Source organism: Myotis davidii, unplaced genomic scaffold, assembly GCF_000327345.1.
Source record: "Myotis davidii unplaced genomic scaffold, ASM32734v1 scaffold544, whole genome shotgun sequence".
Classification (NCBI taxonomy): Eukaryota; Metazoa; Chordata; class Mammalia; order Chiroptera; family Vespertilionidae; genus Myotis; species Myotis davidii.
In genome coordinates, this window is record NW_006297018.1 from 1,430,651 (window position 1) to 1,448,608 (window position 17,958).

A 17,958-nucleotide genomic window follows, 5' to 3' on the forward strand; every position below is an offset into this window, starting at 1 on the left:
ATTTTTATGGTTTTTTAATGTTTATTTTGAAAAACCTCAGCATTACAGAAATATTGCAACTATAAGATACAAATGGACTATTCTTTTTCCAGATCAATTTGGTAGTAAATCGTTGGCCTGATGCCCCAGCCTCCCCAATATACATGGGCAACCTGGCTCACACCACTTTCTCTATGTTTATTTGATCAGGCTCTGGTGTAGCACCAGCCTCTTTTCACTTCGTTCTTCCCTCACCCCACTCAGGGGCCAACTCTCAATGCCAGGCCTTCACACCGACGCACGCCAGCTATCCCCCAGATGCAAATGTCCTCAGAACACAGCAGCCTGCACAGAACACAGCAGCCTGCTCAGGACATAGCAGCCTGCACAGACCATAGCCGCCTGCACAGCACACAGCAGCCTGCTCAGGACATAGCAGCCTGCACAGACCATAGCCGCCTGCACAGCACACAGCAGCCTGCTCAGGACATAGCAGCCTGCACAGACCATAGCCGCCTGCACAGCACACAGCAGCCTGCTCAGGACATAGCAGCCTGCACAGACCATAGCCGCCTGCACAGCACACAGCAGCCTGCTCAGGACATAGCAGCCTGCACAGACCATAGCCGCCTGCACAGCACACAGCAGCCTGCTCAGGACATAGCAGCCTGCACAGAACCTAGCAGCCTGCACAGAACATAGCCGCCTGCACAGAACACAGCAGCCTGCTCAGAATGCTGCCCTATACCCTCTCCTCACCTGCCTCAGGTGCAGATCCTTCCAGCTGGGGTTTAATTAAGGAGGACGCTGGGGACTGACACCTGTGGAAGCAGAGGAAGAAAAACCAGATTGGGCAGAGGGAGGCACCATCTGTAGCCTGTGGGCAGCTGTTTAGAATGGCCCTCCATGGTTTTCCAGAGCTGGCCCAGGTGGCCAGGCCTTTTAGCTCCTGCCATAATTAGTCATTGCATGGAGGCTGTCCGTGGGAAGGCAACTTTGCAGTTGGGGCAAACTGAAAGGGACGACATCTGGAGGTTCCCGGCCAGCAGCACTGCTCAAACCAGGACAGCACGTCCTTCAGGGAAGGGGGGTCCCAGCAGCACTCAAGTGTCCACACCCCGGCCAGGATGCTGCGGATCCCACCCTGCCTTCCCCAGCTGGCACTTTCCTTGCCCAGTCCCCCCACCCTTACCACCACTGCCATAGCTTTTAGAAAGAATTGTTCCAAAGGGCAGGAAAGAGGTGTGTGTGTGTGAAAGAGTCCCTTACCTTTAAACCATACTAAGTGAAGAAGCTAGGAGGTAAAAAACAAATACCTTATGATCTCACTTACATGTGGAATATAATGAACAAACTAAGCTGATGAGCAAAATAGAAACTGAAGCATGGATACATGTAACAGACTGACAACTGTCAGAGAGGACGTGGGAGGGGTGGACTAGATGAAATAAGGTAAAGGATTAGCCAAAGAACATCCTATATAATAAGAGAGAAATATGCTAATTATCTGTTACTCCGTAACATCACAACCAATCTACAAGTGGTAGAGAGCTACAGGAAGGCACAGCAGCCAGCTAGCAGGGGGGAGAGCTACAGGAGGGTGGGGCAGCGAGCTACAAGCAGCAGAGAGCTACCAGTGGCGGTGGGCGGATGGCCAGGTGAGGCAAGTGGCAGAGAGCTACTTGCACATGGATTCATGCACAGGGCTACTAGTATATGTATAATCCATAGACGCAGACAATTGTGTATTGATGGCCAGAGTGAGGGGGGTGGGAGGAAAGATGGGGAAGGAAGTGGGTAAAGGAGGGAAAAATGGGGACATCTGCAATAGTGTCAACAATAAAAATATAGTTAAAAATGACTAATTTTATTTTCATAAATTTAGATTGTTTTTTTCCTAATGGTGAAGGGTTGTACTGAGACAGTCTTCCACTGAATCATCCTCCTTCAGAAGAGGAAGAAAAGGCCACCCTTTGTTCGTGTCTCAGGCGCTTGTTCCCTTTCTCCTACACCCTCTCCTGAGCTTTTGGAAGTGTCTGCTTGCAAATCCGCAGTCTGGGAACAGAAATAGCTGTCTGTGTCCCCTACTTCCACAGTTTGAATTTTGACCTGATTTTACAGTTACACTTTCTTACCTTCTGTTACTTTACCATTTTATAGGGACTTTAAGAATCTTTATATTGAGCTCTTTCAAAGAGAGAGCCCCAGGAACACTAATATTGTGGTGGAAAAAAAAATCACAAGAAAAAATGTCGAGTAAAACTGTCTTTTAATTCTCTGTTTCCACCACCATTAGGATATGCTGTGTTCAGAGCTGTGCTGTGTTTATGAAACACAAGGGAAGCAGGAGCAAGAACCACCCAGAGCGGCTCAGGAAACCCCTCCTCAGGGCGGGACACACTTGCTTCTATACCGAGGGTCCATAGCGGTCCTAGAAAAGTCAGCAGTCGGACAAGGCTGTGGTCTTAAAGCATGATCTTGTCCACAAAGTTCTTAATACCCAGAAAGTGCAGCTTGGTTTTCAAAGACAGAAGGACAAGAAGGACAGAGGGACTGGGGCAGGAAAGACCAGTGAATGAACATACAGTTTTTCCAGTTTAGAATTTAATTTTTTAGTTGTTGATACTTTAAAAAAATGAATTTCAGGGGAACAATATTTAGACTTCAGAAGGACAGAAAAAAACCAAAATCCATTTATTTCCATCACCGTATTCTCAGTGAACCAGACCTAATGTTTTGAACTTCAGTGTTTTATTCACAAATTGCAAAGGTAATGATCTCCTTATGTTACACTCCCGATTGCACGAGTTGCCTCATGTCCCTGTGGTGTGTGGTGGGTTGTCGGAGACCTGAACCTGTGTGTGTGTGAAAGAGCAGGTGGCAAAGAGTTCTCTCACACCGTCACCTCACTAGTGGGCAGCGAATCTGCATTCACTTAGCTTTCCAAGAACCATGCCTGCTCTCTGCCAGAGCCACCCCCACCTGCTAGTTTCTGGAAAATAATTTCTTGTTCAAGATTTCAATTTGATGCGTTCTCATTTCAGTGGACTCTAAGTTCAGTGAATGTGAACTAAAAGTAAGGACCTATGATCTGCTGCCAACTGGAAAGTTTATAATTGTTTTATACCAATGATAGTTTAAAAAAATATATTGAAAGCTGATTCAGACCTATTTCCAAATGCTCATCCTTTCAAGCAGGCATTGTTTACATCGTAATTTACCATAAAAACAGGGTGTCCCCCCCCCCCCGCAAACAGCTGACAGCTCCATTTTGAAAATGAAATGTATTTTAATAAATGCTGCCTTTATAACCATTCAAAGTGTGTGTATATGTTTTGGGGGGCATCTATGTTTGGAGGAAGCCTGAAGGACTTATTTTAAAGCAGAACCCAACCTGCTTTCCAGAAGATCTGGTTCCTCATTTTATGTTGGTGATTTCACTGCATATGGTTTTTCTTGGGCAGGAGAACGTTTTCTTCTCAAAACTGATGAGCGACAAATTACGGTATCTAGATTCTGGAAGCATCTGGAATTGGTGTGAATAATGTATGCCAGCCACAGTGAGAATATGCTAAGTGGAAATCTTTACTGCGGTGATTCTCTTAGCACTGTCAGCACTGGCATTTCTTATAAATATTTGTGTGAGAACATAAAGAATGATAAAAACAAATGACATGGAAATCACACAGAACCTGCTTTATTGTCACAAAATAAAAGGGTACTTTAGGAGATACTGTACAAACTAGGTCTGAGTAATTCTGCAGTCTTGCCAAAACTTTTTCTTCCTTCCTTCTAGGTACAGAGGCAAAACATACAGGGCCGTGGCCAAGATTGTACGAACTTCTGACCAAGTAGCAGACTTCTGCAGACGGGTCTGTGCCAAGCTAGAGTGCTGTCCAAATTTGTTCAGTCCTGTGCTGGTTTCTGAAAACTGCCCAGAAAACTGCTCCATTCATACCAAAACCAAATACAGTGAGTACAATAATGAACAGAACATTGGTCCCTGGGCCTGAAATATGAGGTCAAGTAGTTGATGTTTGTGGTATTTTAAATAACCTTTTTAAAAAACATACATTTTTATTAACTTCAGAGAGGAAGGGGGAAGGAGAGAGAGTTAGAAACATCAACGATGAGAGAGAATCATTGATCGGCTGCCTCCTGCACACCCCACACTGGGGATGTGCCCTGACTTGGAATTGAACCATGATCTCCTGGTTCATAGGTCAACACTCAACCATTGAGTCACACCAGTTGGGCTTACTAGTAAATAACCTTTTGAATTATTTTTCATAGGAACTGCTATGGAAGAACTCTATGATCTGCTGTGGCCAATGCTTCTGTGTTTTCCAGCTTGGTCTAAGGAAGGGGTGGGTGATTAAAATCAGGATGCATGTCACTGGTTGGCATTGGCGATGAAGAGCCGAGGGTGTATCCACTGACATGCACGTCAGGGCATTGGTTGATTCGGAAAACTGTATGGCTGAAAGAAGGGCACAATAAAACACGTTATTGGTAATGGCTAGTCACCAGAACTACTTCTTGGTTTTTAACTGAGCAATTAGAATGAGTCTTTCATCGCCTTTTTTACACGGGCAACGGCCTTGTCACAATCTGTTTCTCCCTGTTGATGCTACTTTCTTCAGACTCTTGAGTGGAGTAGTTGGAGGGTGCAGAGCTCTCTTCGCTTTCTCTGTTCCTGACTCTGCTTCTCCACCCGGCCTGGGAGAGTTGCTACCATGGCCCAGGCCAGGTGTCCTCTCCAGATGTCCCCTCCTTCGGCACTTGCCTCTTCCATCTCCCCTTCAGTTGGTCACCTCTACCTTCTGGAGTTGCTCCCTGGGCCCTGTCCTGCCTCTGCTCTGGTCTCACTCTGCACTGCAGACAGTGCGAGCTCTGAGAACTCTTTGATCCTGGCTTTTGTTCCTCTGTGTCTCCCTCAGTTATGTCTAATCCAAGGGGTGTCTCACCCTTGTCACAGTGACCTGGGAGTTTGTTCTGCTGGCCCAGGTTCCAGCCCATTGCTAGGGTGTCACCAGGACCCACAAGCACGATCGGTGCTCTGCGGGCCCCGCCCAGATGAGATTTGTCAACTCGTGTGTCAGGAACCTGAACATGCTTGAAACACTATTCAGAGTGTGAATTTCCTATATGATACATATCTCCCCCTTTCATTCTGCATACATGGTCACTCATGGACAAATCGTAGGAATCCTCTCCCCACCCCCTTCTTGCCCCTGTACTTTATGTCCATGTATGAACATGTGTGTAACCTTTAAAAAAACCTTTAAATTCTCTGTCTTTTCTCTCTCCTTGTAGCCTATTATTATGGAAAGAGAAAGAAGATCATTAAGCCCCCAATTGGAGAAAGCAGCATTGAAAGTGGACACCCTAAGCCAGCCAGGCGTAGGAAACGGCGAAAATCCATTTTTGTGCAGAAGAAACGGAGGTCTTCTACCGTGGACTTTGCGGCAGGCTCGGGGGAGGTATGTTCACCTGGAGCACCTCCCAGCTCTGCATGGGGACGCAGGGCCTGGTGGGCAAGTCGATGGCCTCAGTGGAAGTCTGTTCCGAATGGTTGGAAACAGGAGATACCCTCTTCCTCATTTGCTGAAAACAGATTTAGGGTGTCAGCTGCTCCAGCTGGGGAAGGGCAGCCGCTGGGACCCTGGTTGGGACCTGCAGATCAGTCAGAGGCTTCGCCAGGTGCTTTGCACGGAGCCACCTGGACGGGAAAGAGCTCGGGTTAGAGCCCAGCCTCGCATGTTCACGAAGGCTCCTCTCATGTAACTCCATTCCCGTGTTTCCCTCCTTCCCAGGAAAGCGAGGAGGAGGATGCGGATGCCGTGGACGATGACACAGGGAGCGAGGAAACCGGCTCTGAGCTGCGGGACGACCAGACAGACACCTCTTCAGCCGAGGTCCCCTCTGCCAGGCCCCGAAGGGCCGTCACCCTGAGGAGCAGCTCTGAGCCCGAGCGCCGGCTGCCCGTGGAAAGGACGAGACGAGGCCGAAGAGTGCAGGCCGCCTCCTGTGCCGAGGGCGGCGACAAGGGCCCGGCAGCCGGCCAGGACAAGGACACAGCACAGGTAAAGCACATGGGCCCTGGAACTGGCTTGCCTGGGCAGAGTGTTGAAGAAGAAAATGCGTTATAGTTCCTGGCCTAGACTTTGGGCCTCCTCCAGCCTAATTCTAAGTCAAGGGCAAAAGGCTTGGTGATTTCATATCTTGACCGAGTGGGTCAGTGAACATCAGATTGGAGTTCTGAAGGAAGGCTTTAAAACCACCAAGAATTCTTTCAGGAGCACAGACGGAAGTCCTCAAGGCCCCATTGAACACTAGACTTTCCCTTTATAGGGTACTCTGTGTTGCCATAAAATAGTAAATCAGCCGGGCAGGTCTCCCCTAAGCCCACGGTGCCAGATGATCAGCCAGCAGGTCACTGACACCATTGTCCCCCAGACAAGTGGGGGAATAGCTCACTGTCTTGTGTACATTTGCAGATGCCCCTTATTATTCATTTCTCCTATTCAATCAGCTGCCCCAAGTTTTCCTGAACTTGGGATTCAACAGCTACTCTCACTGCCTTTAAAAGATATTTTCCCTCTACAGGCACACATATCATTGGAGGCAGTCACAGCCCAGCTGAGTTGCTAAGAAGGTCCCTAGAAAGTGTCTGTGGCTTGTCCTGAGAGTTACGAGAGACTTTAGGGGGAGTCCCCTCAGGGTCCAGGAAGGGTTAGAGGGGACCCCAATCACCATGCTGGGAAAAGATGACCTCCTGCTTCCCTCATCTCTGCAGGAAACAAAGCAAGAGGAGGAGGAGAGGCTCATTCTGGAGAGCAACCCGTTAGAGTGGACAGTGACTGATGTGGTGAGGTTCATTAAACTGACAGACTGCGCCCCGTTGGCCAAAATTTTTCAGGAACAGGTACGGTGGTTCTGTGGTGTATCTGCTGTTTTTATCATGAGACTCTGGGTCGCATTTAAACTCTCTGTTTTAACTGGCTTCCTGAGACACAGCTTTGGAAGGGGAGGGGGCACTTCTTCATTACTTCTGTGTGGGGGGAGGCAGAAGCCTGAGATCCACATATAGTCTTCACCAACACCTCCTTGGAGGACTCTTTGTGGCCAAGTGGACATGCAAGTCTCGGCTCTCCACTTGACCTTCTTAGACACCCCTCTTCTGGGGACTTGGTGCCACCTCTGCTGGTGATGGTGGCTGGGCCGCTTTGTCCTGCAGGGGAGCAGTTGTTGCCTGAAAGGCTTTGTCTCCCTAGACTACCCCTTCCCCAGTCCTCTGGCTAGAGGGAGCAGGTCTCTGTTGGGCCTCTGGTCGTCTGTGCCTGTTGGCATTTCTGGGTTCCCAGCTTCTTTAGCAATAAGCCTTGGGTATAGGAGCCAAACAAAGAAAGCCCAGAGCACTCACCACCATGTCATATCTTGGGCCCCACAGTCCTAGCTGGTCTGCCTCTCTCCACCTTCAAATTCCTCTTAAGTTTGTTTATTTATAACATCCAGGGCTTTTCGTTATGTATAGTGGGAGAAATAGGGAAAAATATGCCAAGTCAATTTTCCCAGAAGTAATTTCCTATACTGTTTTCTTTCTTGCTTCCCTTTGGCTTGGGAAAGTATTTTAAAACCCATGGTACTAGTATGTTAGGTGGGTATTGTGCTAATGATGGATAAATACACAAACAATTGATGCAATCTCTACCTTACAGGCATTTTAAATTTAGCAGATGAGGTGACTGTAACGTGTTAAAATGTAAGATATGCCATGATGAGCCATAGGAAAGGATGGTTTTTATTTATATTTTCCCTCAAATTAATATGCAAACCAATGGGTACTCTGTAAACCCATGCCCCTTTGCAGACTTCTCACTGGCCTCATACAAAAAGTTCAAGTTTAAGCCTGTGGTACGTGCTCTGCTGGGTTTGTTTAATTTGCTAAAATTTCTTGCATTGTGTCACAATGTAAATATCTGTCTCTCAAGACCCTGTCTATTTTTCTTAAAGTTTCCCATAAAATAAATCAAAAATATGTCTATCCAGTCTTTTTTTAGATCACACAAACCAATAGTCCAGAAAAGGGGCAATTCAAGCAATAAATCAAGAAGAAAAAAGAAAGGCCTCTGATTTCCCATGCTCCCAGTGAATTTCTCAGCTTTTCCCCCCAGTTCACCATAATGTGGTAATGAGTTGTGCAAAGCCAATAACTGTGGTTCCCAGCTCCTCCCAGGGGAGAGCAGTGCTTTAATGTTGAGAGGTCTCCGATTGACCACGAGAATCTTGTATAGACAACCATAAGTGCACCCTGAATGAATGAATGAATGAATGATCGGTGGTGAGAGGGCAAGGTTGCCTCCTGGCTATCTGACTGCATTTCCTCTCTGGGTGACACTTAAAAGCAGACGGGGAGGAAAAAGCTTCCTTAGACACAAGGAACCTGGGTAATGAACGTGTCTCTTCATTAAAACAAACAGAAAAGAGAGAATTACAAGAAATGTGAGGACTTACGTGACTTGGGGCATGCTGATCAGCTATGTCTCTGTCTTGAGAGTGAAAGTACAGCAGAGCTTTGAAATCTTGCTAAAAGCATTGCATTTGAATGCATGACAAGTGCAGGTATAAAACATGACGCTGTAATGCATATCTACTCATTCGTATGTGTACCCTCCACATACACTGATGGAGCCTCAATAGTCAAAAGGCAGATGGGAAAGGTAGCAGTCTCTGTTAGTCTAAAGTCTTCTTTTTGTTTTATTCTAGCCCCAAATTTAGCAGATGAGATGACTGTAACTCATAAATGAAAAATATGTCTCTCCAGACTTTAACTGATAAATGTTTTTCAATTGGTCCTAACACAGATAGAGGGCGGAGCCTCTCCCGCCTCGATGCCAGGTTATCCGTGGAGCTCGGACCATTTGCACTGTGAAAGGTTAACAAGTTCATGCGTTGATTCCTTTTACAAGTTTCTAGGAATAAGCAAGTGAAAACAAAGCTGATTTGGGAAAAAGACTCAAGTGCTACGTATGCTGAGTCTTTTTTACTTTAGTGCTTCTAAGGCCTGTTTATAACAGCATCTCAGAAAGTTCCTTGCCTTCCCAGGCTAAGGCTTCTAAGACGTGAAGTATTCCCGGCAGGTTGCCACTTCTAGAGCCAAGCAATGGGCAGGGCGCTCCCTTCAGTTGCTCTTCTCACACCAGTTGTAAGCTTGATCCTGCATACCTGCTTATTTCTCGTGTAGAGAGAAAAATAGGTGGGCTTTAATTGATAATAGCCTCATTGCTGTTCATGTTAAATTTCACTATAGGCCATTTTGCCTGTCGTGATAGAAGGCTGTTACCCCCCTGTGCTACCTGAAGCACCGGGGCACTTGAGTCCTTTCCTGTTCAATCAGACCTTTCATGACTAATTTTTACTAATTTGTTCTATCATCTTTGAGCCCAAAGGCCACGGCTGTGATTGGTGAGGTCTCCAGTGGGACACTCCAGGTGCTGTGTGAATTGTCAGATGAACTGGAAGGAGCCCAGGGTCTTTATTCACCAGCATGTGAAAAAAATCGCAGGGCATGGAATGGTAATCGCTATGCCAGCTCGCTCCTCTGAATGTTGTAAATTCAGAGACTATTGTAATCACCAGGAGTATTTATAGAAATTATAAACTTCCCATTACTGGAATACATGCCTTATAATTTTGAAACATTATGGCAACTGCTTAAAAAATCTATACTCTGTAATTTCATGCTGTACAATGCATATTAACCACTAAAACCCTATACGTCTATAACTAAACAAACACCAAACTCTCAAAAAAGTTTTGCCTATTCATTCGCCTTTTATGAATGAGAGACATAGAATAATCAAAGAACCAAATTAGTGATTTATTTTAATAAAAATTTTCAGGATAATTTACAGGTTCACTTTTAGACTATTCCCTCCTCTTTCTACTTCAATAGACTTGAATGTTCCCATTAAGAAACTGCCATGTCCTATACTGACCTCTGTATCAAACAAAAATAAAGTTAATTTTGTCACGTGCTAAGCATAACTTTCACGTTGTGAATTCTATTACATTTCATTTTCTAAAAATTAGTAGTCCATTTGTGCTAATTCTGTGTTGAACATGACAAGTGATTTGCCAGCAGTTCTGAATTATATGAAAGTACATTTGTAAAAATTAAATTAACTGTGAGGTCTGTTACTATAAAATCAGTGGAAAGAAAAAAACCTTTTTTCAAACCAGAACAACAGCTGCATATGAGAGGAACTGCCAGGTGGGGTTCCTCCTGCATTCCTTGACTCCTTGCAGGGTCATGTGAGTTTTGCCAGCTTTGCCTCCATTCCCCTCCCCCCTTCCCTTTCCTCTGTGGGGACCCTGGAGTGGATTGGGGTGATGTGCAGCCTGCAGCATGAGATAGACATGTTGGTCAACCACATTGGATCACAGTGGCTACCACCATTGCTCTCCCATACCCGTGACAGGTCGCTAAATCTAGTGCTTTCAACAGGCAGCACGACACTTTGGTGTTTGGAAATCAGAGGTCTGATTTTATTCTTGGTAGTATATTCTTCTCAAAATAAGAATATCCTAGAGTTCTGTTTTACATCATCATGGAAGATGGTGAATGAGGTGAGAATCCTGAGGCCCTGAGGGGGCTCAGTGCAGACAGCCTGCGCTTTAACCACTCCTCCCACTTGAGGTATCTGCCCAATTGTTGTCAGTTTTGTCCAGATAAAAAGCTGATGTGCAGGATTGCTGTAATGAATCAGATGGTTTAGCCTTAATCCACCTCCGCCCCATAATCTCTATCTTCCTGCAAATAGGAACGTCTTTGCAGACGACGTTCAGCTGGGTTTCCCCCAGATGTGCAGGGGCTGCCATGTGGGCACCGCAAGATTCACGAGAAGCGTTTAACTGCTCTGAAGAGGGAAGTTCAAAAATGCGCACTTGATTCCAACCATCCAGGTTGCCCACATTTGAAATTCAGGCCACAGGGAATGGACTTTCCCCACTACCCCACCCCCAATTGTGACCTCAAAACGGAGACCTCTTAGAAACTTCAGGCACAGTCCCCTTGATTTCCACGGGCCATAAATACTATTCTGAATTTTGTGTTTCCTGTGCTCTTAGTTGATTTTTTTCTTATACACAGTGTGCCTTTCTGCTAGTAGTATAGGGGGTCCCCTTTCCAGCACACTTCTGTGTCAACACTTAGTACTGTTAGACCTTGGTTTTTGTGGCTATAAAATTAAATTGTATTGTGGGCCTAATTTGTATTTCCCTGTTTCTCAGTGAGGGAATTATTATCTGACTAATTCCTTGATTCCTTAATAATTCCCATTGTTCCCTCAGGTTTCAGCTTAGGTAACACCTACTCTCTGTAGCCTTCCTGACTCCTCTAAGATCAGTTCTGTTGTCCATTCAGTTTGAACCTGTAGCTCTGTGCCCATACATTAATCTTTCTACATCATAATGGCCTGTTTGTCTGCCTCCCTTGAGATGCGTTAGAGTCTCCTGGAAGGGGGCGGTCAATCAGTGTGATTCCCCCAGAGATTATCAGAGTGTGTCTCGCACTTAGTAGATTCTCAGTAAATGCTTGTTGAGTGAATGACATCTTCTACTTACCTGCGTTACATGCCTGTGGCAGCCACCATCACTGAAATTGTCTACAGAGTTATATTTACATGTTAGGGCTGATTTTCAATTGTAATTGTTTTCCTATGCCCAAGGATGGCCATCATGACTAGGTGTGGATGTTAACAGCTGAGCTATAACTTTTCCTTCCAAAGTTTAACACCACAAACACATGATTCTAGTTCCAAGGCTGTCTCTAACTAGGTAGCTTTTTGGCATCAGTTTCCATCTTTAAGAAAAGCTTCCATTTTCTAAAATAAGTTCAGGTCTATTCTATCCTGTTCTGTCAATTTCATTGAAACTAATGGCTAAGCCTCCTGCACATAGTTTTATAACATTAGTCTTTCTAAGGCTAACATTCATACTCAGTTTGGTTTTTTGTTGTAGATATTTTCAAGACCATTAAATAAACCATTAGTTTAAGCAATGAACACCTATGTGACATTCACTGACAGGTGATGTCTGAGTTCATGCTTGCAGTTGCATGACAATTAAGTCTCCATGACAGTTAAGTCTCCGTGGCTATGGCAGCCCTGGGCACACTATGGCTCCCCTTGTGGCAGAAAGTCTGGTGTGCTAAGTGTTGGTTTATGCTCTCGTTCCATGCCTGACCTTTGTCATGACCTTGGGCCCACCGTCTCCTGGAGCCTCAGTATTCCCTCTGGAGTAGGAAGAGTGTCCCGGTGAATGGAACGAGGGATGGTAGTTACACTCAGTTACTCAGTCAAACAACATCTACTTAAATGAACCCAATTAGTATAGAACCAATCAGGGGAAGGGGCAGGAATATCCAGTGGTGTGATCCTAAAGCTTTGCAGTGAGCCTTCCTTCTGCAGCCGGTGCAGTATCACTGACATTTAATGAATATCGTCAGTGTGGGGCCCCTGTGTGTAGGCGGAGAAGGACAAATTAAGATAAAAATACAGGTAGCCCTTCCTTCTGGGTGATGTAGGTATGTGGATGTAGGTGTGTGTGTGTGTGTGTGTGTGTGTGTGTGTGTGTGTGAACACCTGTGTTTTCCTGAATGGAAAATTGTGCTGTGTAGCTGGTGTATTTTTCTAGCATCTTCTCACCATTCTGATGGTGAAATGGAAGACCTTTTCTTTTAGTGAAGAGCTTTTTCCTTTAGTACAGAACCCTTTTCTAGTGCTCAGATTACATCACAGCAGAGCATAGGAAGGACGGGGCCTGGGGGTGCGGGGTGCTCCCCCTGCAAGGGGCAGTGAGCTTGGGAGGAAGAATTCCTGAAGCGGCTCACCTGTTACAGTGCTTCATCCCCACCCGCCTAGATGTGACTTTCAGAATAGCCAGATATCTTTTAGCAAAAAGGATGTGTTAACAAAGAGATGAGACAACCATCCAGCCAAGTGGCTCTCTCTGCCCTCGCTCTCCAGAAAGAGAGGAGAGGAGAGCAGCCCCTCCCGCCCTGGACCCCGGGGTGTAGGCTGCTGGGACTAAGGCATTTCTTTGTCCCCTCGGTGCTCACTGTCTGGGCTCTAACCCGGCTTTATTTTCCAACAGGACATTGACGGTCAGGCGCTGCTGCTGCTGACTCTCCCTACCGTGCAGGAGTGCATGGAGCTGAAGCTGGGGCCCGCCATCAAGTTGTGCCATCAGATCGAGAGAGTTAAAGTGGCTTTCTACGCCCAGTATGCCAACTGACTCCACCCTCTGGGGAGGTGGCCCGTTGTCTTGGTGATACAGTGTCTCGGGACGGGGTCCAGGACTGGAACTTTTATTTTTCCCTGGATACGTGAGATGGTTCATGCAGTCACTGGGAAGCGCGAAGCACGAAGGACCTCCTTCACCCTCCAGCCTGTTTCATAGTTCCATGTGTTCACAGCATACACCAGGACCACGGCAGTGGCCGTTGGAGGGTGTACATTAAAGTTCTGTGTCAGACCCTGCGGGATATGAAGAGCTTCTTTGTATAGCCACATCTCGCCTTTCTCCCACCCCAAAGCAGGCGGCTGCCTTCAAACAAGGTCCTAAACCAGGGCCCATGTTTCTTTGAAAACACCTGATGGTGCAGTTGATGTCTTTTCAATGTGACCGAGGAGGCTGCCTGGCTGGTATTTTTTGCTCTACTCATTCTCAGGCACATTCATAGATGCTTTTTTGTACCGATACACATGTGACTGTCACCACAGTTGGATCTTGGTGGCAACTAATTTCTCAAACACAGCTGTAGGCAATGTTTCAGGACATAGCTATAAAGAGATGGGCTAAACCTGCGTCGCTTGTCAGAGGTGCCTTTTAAGAAGTCTGGGGGGGGTGAAGGAAGGCGGTGTGTCATGGCGATGAGACCATTTTCCTTGAGTAATGCACGCCTCTACTTGCAGGTTCTTTTATGGGATCTCAGATCTCTCTCATGTTCTAATGGAAGTGTGACTATATCTGGGAGGGACTCCTTTAGTCTCTTGGGAAATGTTGAGTTGTTTATTGAAGGAAAAGATTAATTTCGGAGAGCAGGAGTGGGAAGAGATTTGAGAGGAGCTTTTTACACACCAGCTACATGCCCTGAGCAGATTCTCTTTGAAGGCCATTCTCAGGGCTCGGCCCTGGCCACTCGTTTACAACAGGCCAACGCCTGAGGCGGAGCGAGCACTGGACCTGAGTCAGGCCTGGTCTTTACCTGGCGCGGCTAATTACTAACTGTGATCTTGGGTAGTGATCACTCTGCACCTCATTCCTGCCAAGTGACAGGTTGGGACACTTAGGACTGCAGCAGTGAGCACACGTTCTCCTGTCTCCATTCTGCTCCTGCTAAGGGAAGAGTCCAGGTTGGCCAAAATGAGAAACAGAGTAAATGGGGAAAAGGGGAGGTCCCCATAGCTTTTAACTCTGTCAATCCTGCAGCTCACTCTGGCTTTAGGTTCTTAGGACATTTCTTGGGCAATGTTTATTAAATTGATAAAGAAAGATCTTCGACTCTGAGAATGGTTGGTTGTTTGTACCAAACACTTCATGTGTGTATGCCCCCGAGTGATCCAATATGTATATATTCAAACCCAGATGGACTATTCTCTTCTGTTATGGTAGTTGCCCAAATACCTTTTTTAAACTTCACGTTGTGCAGGAGTGAACACCAAAGGCAGAGGCTGCACACCTTCAGTTACTTTTTCACTGTAATCACCTTGTTCTTTTCGCTTTGATCAGAGTCTCAACAATCCCACGAATACCATGGCAGGAGCCTGAGGTTGGGGGGCTTATTAGCTGCTCATACTTCTGCTACATTTTAAGGCAGGATTGTCAGATTTGGGAACGTTTGATTACTAATGCCAAACTGTACTAACATTCTGCCACTGTTCCAGATGAAAATGGAAAACAAATATTTTGTGGATGAGACATTTTCATCTCCCTGTAGCCGATTTCTACAGTCCAGTTCAAACATGTGGCAGATGCATTTGCCTGGGGACCACTGACGGAAGGACCCCTGTCTTAAGCACGGTTGTGAGGATGGAAGTGTCCGCAGTGATTCTTGCTTGGCTTGCAGTCCATTCTCTCTTCTAAGCGAAAGTTCCGACCCCCTCTCGGTGTCCCGCCCCTGCCTTCTCAGCCGCGTGCTTTTGGCCTTAAATGCTCGGTCTTGTGGAGTTAAACTCTGTCCAACAATTGGGAAGGGTATCCATTTCAAGATCTTGGCATTCTCCCTGTGCTGACTCATTTATGGTCTCTCACTGTGGCCTTTCCAAGCTCAGCTCTTTCTGTTGCATTTGAAACTGGAAGGAAGGATGTAGCAGCCGAAACCCAGCAAGGTGCTTGCAGCACGGACGTCTCCTTCTCATGCCCTCTCAAGGATGACACACAGGAGGAGGCGCGGCACTGAAGCAGATTTCCTGGGGGAGTATCTGGAGCTGCCCACCCAGAGGAGCTGGAAGGCTCCCGCCAGGCAGCCTGGACAAGAGCTGGCCACCACTGCTGGGGGCGCTTCCTGCTCCCCACAGGGCCAGGTGCCCAAGACTCTCCTCTCCCTGTCCCCCTCTGTGCTCTGCTTTGTGTGTGAGGAGGACACGCCTGCCACCACAGGCAGAAGGCCAGCCCTGAGTGATCACCCTGAAGTGATCTCATGCCATCTCCTGGCCCTTCTGGGAGCCAAGATAATGTTTTAGGATCAAGAAGATGCTTTTGCTCCGAGTGTTGTAATGTCCTCCTGAACTTGGGTTCTCTGGGAATTTCCGTGGTGGTGGGTATAACTTCACGCCAGTAGCAACTGGGCTACAGAACCAACTGTAAGGTGGTATTCGTTTCTCTGTACGAGCCACCTCTCTCCAGCTTCTTAGAATTAGGGCCAGCTGCCAGGAGCATTTTACTGTGCTGTTAACTGTGTCTCTTAGGGCAGGAAATACTGATGTTACACCTGTTACCGCCTCCTCCCCCAAATACTACCACAGCCCCTAAGTCAAAACGCTCCTACAAGCAATGCCCCTCCCTTGCCTATTCCAGATACTGTGATCTCGCCTCTGTCTCTCTGAGGGACCAAAGTCCTGTCCTCTGTGTCTCTGGACCCCGCACACACCATGCAGCTCATTACCTCTTGGAATGGCTGGGACGTGTGTTTCCCGTGCCCTGGGCCAGTAGACACTGCCAACCTGGGCAGGTGTATACCTTGAGAAGCAGAAATGCCACTTCATCTTTAATGGTAAAGGTCCATCATCACTCAATCCCACTCGAAATCGAAGGGAGCTTGTTTCAGCTACTAACTTCTTGACTTCATTTGTACTGTGTTGGGAAAATACTCTCCACAAAAATATAGGCATAAAAACCTAACAAGAGCAGGGTATGACCGGCATAACAGAACTTACTGTGCTTTTCAAAAAACAAACAAACAAAAACAACAACAGAAAAACAGGCTAAGACCAGTTTCCTTCACCATGGAGTTGTGTAGCTTGAAGAACTCATCCATTCCTTTTAAAATTAGGTTCATTTGATCAAAGTTTGACTCACGGTGGTGGAGCAGTACCACTATTGGTTAGGTTGCTTTACCTTATTTGATCATATTTGAAAGATGATTTCCTGTGTTTGCTTTGATTTGTTTCTCGATAAATTAAAGCGACTCAGACGTGGAACACTGCCCCCTCTGACCCCGACTACAATCTCCAGCAGGTTGATGTTGATCAGCCTTTGAAGACTGGTCTCCGTTTCCTAATTTGTCTCCTAGGATTTTGAGTGTTGTATCAGACAAGTGCTGAGCTTTTCCTTTTATCTCATACCAAACACCCCTTTCTAAGAGCTGTTCTCCCTTCGTTTTGGGAGTACTAGGTGTTTTCATTTTGTAGAACACCCATTTGTATTTATTTCTGTAATTTTGGGAGTACTAGGTGTTTTCATACTTCTTTTGTAGAACACCCATTTGTATTTATTTCTGTACATAGTACTATAAAAACAGGAGTGTTAAAATCTTTGTTGTGGTTTGAACATCGTTGTTGCTTTTTTTTGGTTAAGTTGGTAAACCTAGGTTCCAAGTACTCTATTCTGTCTTTAGAAAGCTGTGATTGCGTGTGCAATGATTTGAAGGGAAAAATAGTAACTGAAGGTGTCTGTTGTTTTTAGGATGAACTCATTGGAGAGAGATGCATACTGCCCATGTCTCTTTGGTGCAATAACTAACTAGCAACTGTTACAATTTAATGATTCTCTTATTTATTCACAGTCCTTTTCTTTTTAAGGGATTTTTAGAATCCCTTTAACTTGGTTGAATCTTTAAGTTCATTGATTTTTGTAGCTTTTATCACTATAGTTGGTTTACAAGTATCCAAAACATGATGTGATAAAATCGAATTGGGTGATTTTCTCCTACTTTGTTTATGTAAAAATTGTAATTGCTGACACCTGGGGTTTGGTTAAAAGCACCTCTAGTTTAGATGATAAATAGTTACAGTGTCCTGAGCTGCAGACTCTCCATCTTACTGCTTTTTTTTTAAATGGCCAGGATTTGGTACCGGTAAATACGTAGTCTTGTCACATAACCAAGCAGAGTGGTGCTTCCTGTGCGCCAACGAGCAGCATTGAGGAAAAAGGAAAGTTTGGGGGCAGGCTGAAAATCAACTCATGTTGGGAAATTGGAGGCAACATTTTTTAAGTGGCAGAAAAAATAATGATCTCATTTGTTGTTCAAAATGGAAGCTAGCATGATATCTGGAAGCGTAAACGGTCCCTAGTCGTGAATGTTGAAAGCCCTTTTCCTGTTTTGCATTCCAGTTTGAAGAGTTTGTGTTGAAATTTGAGTCATCTATCTTGTGTATGTTTCAGTGCATAAAAGGGAAAATTGGGGGTTTTTGCTTTTGAGATTTGCAGGACAAAAGAGCATGTTGTTGGTTTGTTGTAAGATTGTATTCTGTA

General features: G+C 45.8%; 1 protein-coding gene across 3 annotated transcripts in view; it reads left to right on the plus strand.

Annotated features, from left to right (window-relative positions):
• The window catches only part of SFMBT2 (Scm-like with four mbt domains 2), a 183,959-nt gene extending 167,500 nt beyond the window's left edge, over positions 1 to 16,459 (plus strand). For all 3 annotated transcript variants that reach the window (XM_015569734.1, XM_015569736.1, XM_015569735.1), the window contains 5 exons: positions 3,776 to 3,951; positions 5,296 to 5,462; positions 5,796 to 6,065; positions 6,779 to 6,907; positions 13,138 to 16,459. In XM_015569734.1, the coding sequence (XP_015425220.1) occupies positions 3,776 to 3,951; positions 5,296 to 5,462; positions 5,796 to 6,065; positions 6,779 to 6,907; positions 13,138 to 13,278 (883 nt within the window). In that variant the 3' untranslated portion in view covers positions 13,279 to 16,459. The remainder of the gene's footprint in view (positions 1 to 3,775; positions 3,952 to 5,295; positions 5,463 to 5,795; positions 6,066 to 6,778; positions 6,908 to 13,137) is intronic.
• Positions 16,460 to 17,958: the final 1,499 nt, after the last annotated feature.